Source organism: Mus caroli, chromosome 9 (assembly GCF_900094665.2).
Source record: "Mus caroli chromosome 9, CAROLI_EIJ_v1.1, whole genome shotgun sequence".
NCBI classification, from domain to species: domain Eukaryota; kingdom Metazoa; phylum Chordata; class Mammalia; order Rodentia; family Muridae; genus Mus; species Mus caroli.
Genome location: NC_034578.1, coordinates 115,835,852 through 115,840,660, shown reverse-complemented (window position 1 = coordinate 115,840,660; position 4,809 = coordinate 115,835,852). Strand labels below are relative to the sequence as shown.

Sequence of the window (4,809 nt, the reverse complement as noted above, 5' to 3'; positions counted from 1 at the left end):
TTTTTTTTTTTTTTTTAGATAAGAGCTCTCTCACTGGCCTGGGGCTCACTGAGTAGGTAAGGCTGGCCATGTGGTGACTGTGAGGAGTCTGTCTCTGTCTTCCCAGCACTGGAATAGCAAGTGTGTGCCACCATGCTTGGCTTTTTCTGTAGGTGGTGACTGAACTCAGGTCTTCAAGCTCACACAGTGAACCCTTTTCCAACAGAGCCCTCTCTCCAGCCCTGCCTCCCCCTGCCCCTGCTCTCTACCGTGCTCCTTTTCTCTGCATTCTGTCCACCATGAACTGAAGAAGCCCCCTACCACCTGTCCCTGCCATTGATGTTCTGGTCAAGCTCAAGAGACACAGCACCCACATGGAAGCCTCCAGAGAGGCGAGCCCAAGTGACAACTCAGGGTGCGCTTGTTCACAATGACAAGAAAGTAAGGCAAGGACACAGAGCCACTGAGGGTTGATGTTACCTGGCTCCGGTTTCTCAGCTGCTTGGCTGCAAGACCAATAGAATCTTAGACAGCAGAGCCCAAACCCAGGCTCTCTAGGGTACTATGCGCAGAGAAGGGTCATCCTACTTTCAAAATATGTGTGTGCTTGCGGGTTTCTTTACCTGAGCCGTGTGCGGTGCCCGTGGATGGGCGCCAGGTGAAGGCAGACCCCTGTTTGACTCCTCGGGGCCCACCCGGGCCCTTCTCCACCTCCTGGCCCGGCGCTCTGCAGTGCGGAGGGTCTCCTCTGGATCACTACTGTCGGAAGTCTCTCCACCGGCTGCCTGAGGGTTGAAATTGACGTCCAGTTCTCCCTGGAGGGGCATCTTCTCCACTGCGGGGTTCTTGGGGGCCTTCCTCTGCAGCCAGGACAGCTTAGCCCGGCAGCCAGCTTCCCGAGATGAGCTGGTGGAAGATGTCTCTGAATCTGAGCACATGGCCTCAGGGTTTGAGGGAGAGGTGGCTAAGGGACCTTGGCCAGAACTCTGGGCCTGTGTAGGCTGAGGCTGGGGTTGCTTGAGCCTGCCCTGGGATGGTGGGCACAGCTTACTCAAGGCTTCGCTGTAATCAAAGTCTTCCTCGCTGTCGGAACCGATCTCATCATAGGCAGATGTCACACTGGATGCCACCTCCAGGGCCTGAAAGGTCCCACTCTTCGGTTTGGTCAGTAGGCGGGTTGGGGGCTGTCTATTACCGTCCTTCAAGGTCATCCAGTTCCCATCGGGGCTCTGCAAAAGTGGGGCCAGATCTGTGGGGTAGAGGTGAGAAAGACACCAGAAGGGTCCATTATTACTGTAGGAGCAAGTTGGGGGGGGTACACGTCATCTCCTACAAGGTTCCTGTGAGATTGTGAGGCGACCACCTTAGGGAGACCAGGAGTGTACACCCAACTCTCATGTTAAGAGTACCCAGCTATACACGGGTATCATCAATATCAATTTCTCTCATCCAAGACTCAAGGGACATCATGGAAGAGGGGACAGGAAAGCTGCAAGAGATGGAGGATGGGGCAGAGAGCCGTTAATGAGAGCTGATTTCTGGGCGGGGCACAGCTGTTGCCCACATCAGCTTACAGTGGCCATGGCTCCCTGCCTGACACTGTCACAGTATCAAGTCTGTGAAATTTCCAGTACAGATAGGAGAGGGGCTCACAGGGTCCCACCCCTAGCAGGGAGCTATTGGCAGTTGACAGTGGCTGAGCAAGGCAGTCACTGTCTTTGGAGCTGTGGAGCCTGGTAGGTTGCTGACACTCCAGTAGGTAACTGAACTCAGGATGATGACAATGACGATGATGATGATGACGATGGTCTGACATGAAATTGGAGGAAAATGGGTTGAGGGGCGCTGAGGGTGGATAGAATCAAAATACATGCATGAAAAATTTAAAGAGTAAAAATATTATTGAAACAAAGAATCCTCAAGGATCCCTGGGGGCCTCGCAGACTGAGTGAGACTGGAGGCATAGCCCCTTTCCCGCCTCCTGAGAGAGCTGCCCCATACTGTTCTAAGGCTGGCGGAAGGGGAGGGAGAGCTACAGCAGCCAGGCTAAGGTCTTGTTCTTTGGCAGCGGCCATCTGTTTATACGTTTAGGTCCTCAGTTTCCCCTCAGCGATGAGGGATAATTCTACCTCCTTCCTATCCTTCCCCAAGGACGTTCATGGATGTTATTCCTATAGCCCCATAAGATGGGCATAGAAGTCTGTTATTTATGTAACCCGTGGTGCACACTTGTTCTGGACTTGAAGCTGAACATGATGGGCAGCTTGTGGCTCTCTCTCTCTCTCTCTCTCTCTCTCTCTCTCTCTCTCTCTCTCTCTCTCTCTCTCTCTCTCTCTCTCTCTCTCTCTCTCTCTCTCATATGTATGCATCCTTTCTCCAACTCCAAGACCACTAGAAAGCGAAGTGCAAGGAAGGCTAGAGGCCCTCTGAGCTGGTTCCTATGGTCCTCATTACTCTCGACTGGATTCAAGTCACCCAGGATGACTGAGGGCTGGGCCAGGGCTTTACCCACAAGCAGGGAGCATCAGGAAAAATGCTTACTGCCTGTATACACTGAAGTCCCTATGGGAGGTATTATCTCCTCAGGCATAGTTTCTGGACCAGGGGCCTACAGGTCTACAGCTTTGTCCAAGACTTTGAGACAGGAGCCTGCTCCACACTTAAGTGATACAGGCCTGCTGCTGCTCCATGGAATGCTGGTCTCCACAGGGTGTTGTCCTTGCCTGCTCCTTACCGAACTCCAGCCTGGAGGATTGCAGGTACTGGTGGAACGTGGGTTTGAAATCCAGTGACCCAGTTCCACAGCAACTGCCTACTGTGATCCGTCATGGCAGAACACTGAGTTCTCTTTCTTTGGAGAGACAGCGACTAGGGCTTTCTTACACCACAAGGACACTAGATATCCCCCATAGGAAAATGTGAATGGGGGTCTCCTGGGAACCCTAGCCCTGGTGCCTGGCGCTCATTCCACCACTCCTTACTCTAGAGTTCATTTCTGCCACACCCTGTGCTGAAGCCCACTAACTCCTTAGACCTCTCGCCTCCAAGCTTTTCTCCCTAGGATCTGGGCTCACATCTGACCCTCCTGGCTGGCTCTCCATCATCTTCCTTATGCTCTGGCTGACCATGCACATGGCTCTGCAGCCTCTGGATGACAGAGTGAGGCAGGACCCAGATCCCAACCACCTGTTCATCTAAGAACCAAAGTAGCTTCCTCTGCCCTGGGGACAGGTTTCACAGTGGAGAGAAGAGCATTCTCAAGGCCTGGGTATGAAGCCTGGAAGCCATGCGGCAGCACAGGATTCTCAGATCCCCACTCTGCTCAGTGGTGAAAAGAGCAGTTAACACCTCCCCGAGATGTCATGAGGATGACAGCAGGAAGTGCTTATACGGGGTGATACCATGCTTTTCCAGAGCAGATAAGTAAGTGTGTAAGTATGTGTGAGTGTGTATGTCTATGTGTTATGTGCACACATATGTGTACATGTGTGCATGTGAGTGTGTGCATGTGCATGTACATATGTGTATATGCATGCATGTGTGCACATATGTGTGCATGTGAGTATACATGTGTGCATGTTCATGTACATATGTGCATGCATATGCATGTGTGTGCATGTGAGTGTGTATGTGAATGTGCATGTGTGTGTGTGTGCATGTAAGTGTGAGTGTATGTATATATGAGTTGTGTATGTGCATGTTTGTGTGTGCATGTGAGTATATGTGTGTATGTGTGTGTGTGTGTACGCGTGCTTGTGTGTGTATATGTGTGTGTGTGCCCTGCAGTTGGTGTCAGGATCCTAAGTCACTCTTTCTTTTATTCTTTGAAGCAGGGTCTCTCAGTCACTGATATGCTAGTCTCACTAGCCAGTCTGTTCTGGGGACTCCAACTCTACCTCCTGAGGCTGGAATTACAGGCAGCTGCCATGTCCACTTGGCATTTATCAGAGCTCAGGGGATCTGAACTCTGGTCTTTAGGTTTGTACAGCAAGTGCTCTAACCACTGAGCAATCTCCCAGCTGTCCAGCTTAGTTTTCAAGACAGGATCTCCCACTGAAGCTGGGTCTCACGGATTCAGCTCAGCTGGCTGATCAGAAACCCCAGGGTTCCTCCTGTCACCTTAAATGTGCATTTATTAGTATTTTTTTACTAATGCATATGTGTGTGTGCTTGTTTAAGTTTATTTACACCAAGTATGCAGGAGCCTCTGGAGGTCAGAGGGTGTCAGATCTATTGGAGCTGGAGTTACATGCAGTTGTGAGTCACCCGATGTGCATGCTGGGAACAAAAACCGGACTCTGCAGGAGCAGGCAGCACTGAGCTGTCTCTCCAACCCTATGCCTATTTTTTTTTTTTAAAATGTAGGATATGAGGAATTGAACTCAGGACCCCATGCTCGCACAACAAACATCTTACCACCAGAGCCACTCCAAGGCCAAAGCGGACTCATAGTAGCTCCTTTCCTCACAGCCATTTGTGAACAGAGCTGCTGTACTGAAATGGCAAATTCAAGAGTAGGCTTGGAACTGAAGAGATGGCTTAGTGGTTAAGAGCTCTGGCTACTTTTCTAGAGGACCCAGGTTCAATTCCTGGTGCCACTATTGTGTCTTATATTAGCCTGTGGCTCCATTTCCAGGGGGATCAGATGTCCCTTACTGGCATCCATGTCTACTGCATGCATGGGCACACACACACACAAAACACCAAAATAATAAATAATGTTAGAAAAAGATTCTGAGCCGGGCGTGGTGGCGCACGCCTTTAATCCCAGCACTTGGGAGGCAGAGGCAGGAGGATTTCTGAGTTCGAGGCCAGCCTGGTCTACAGAGT

General features: G+C 51.0%; 1 protein-coding gene across 2 annotated transcripts in view; it reads right to left on the bottom strand.

Annotated features, from left to right (window-relative positions):
- Myrip (myosin VIIA and Rab interacting protein) overlaps positions 1-4,809 on the bottom strand; it is a 169,426-nt gene that overhangs the window by 41,069 nt on the left and 123,548 nt on the right. For both annotated transcript variants that reach the window (XM_021172036.2, XM_029482017.1), the window contains one exon: positions 603-1,228. In XM_021172036.2, coding sequence (XP_021027695.1) covers positions 603-1,228 — 626 coding nt within the window. The remainder of the gene's footprint in view (positions 1-602; positions 1,229-4,809) is intronic.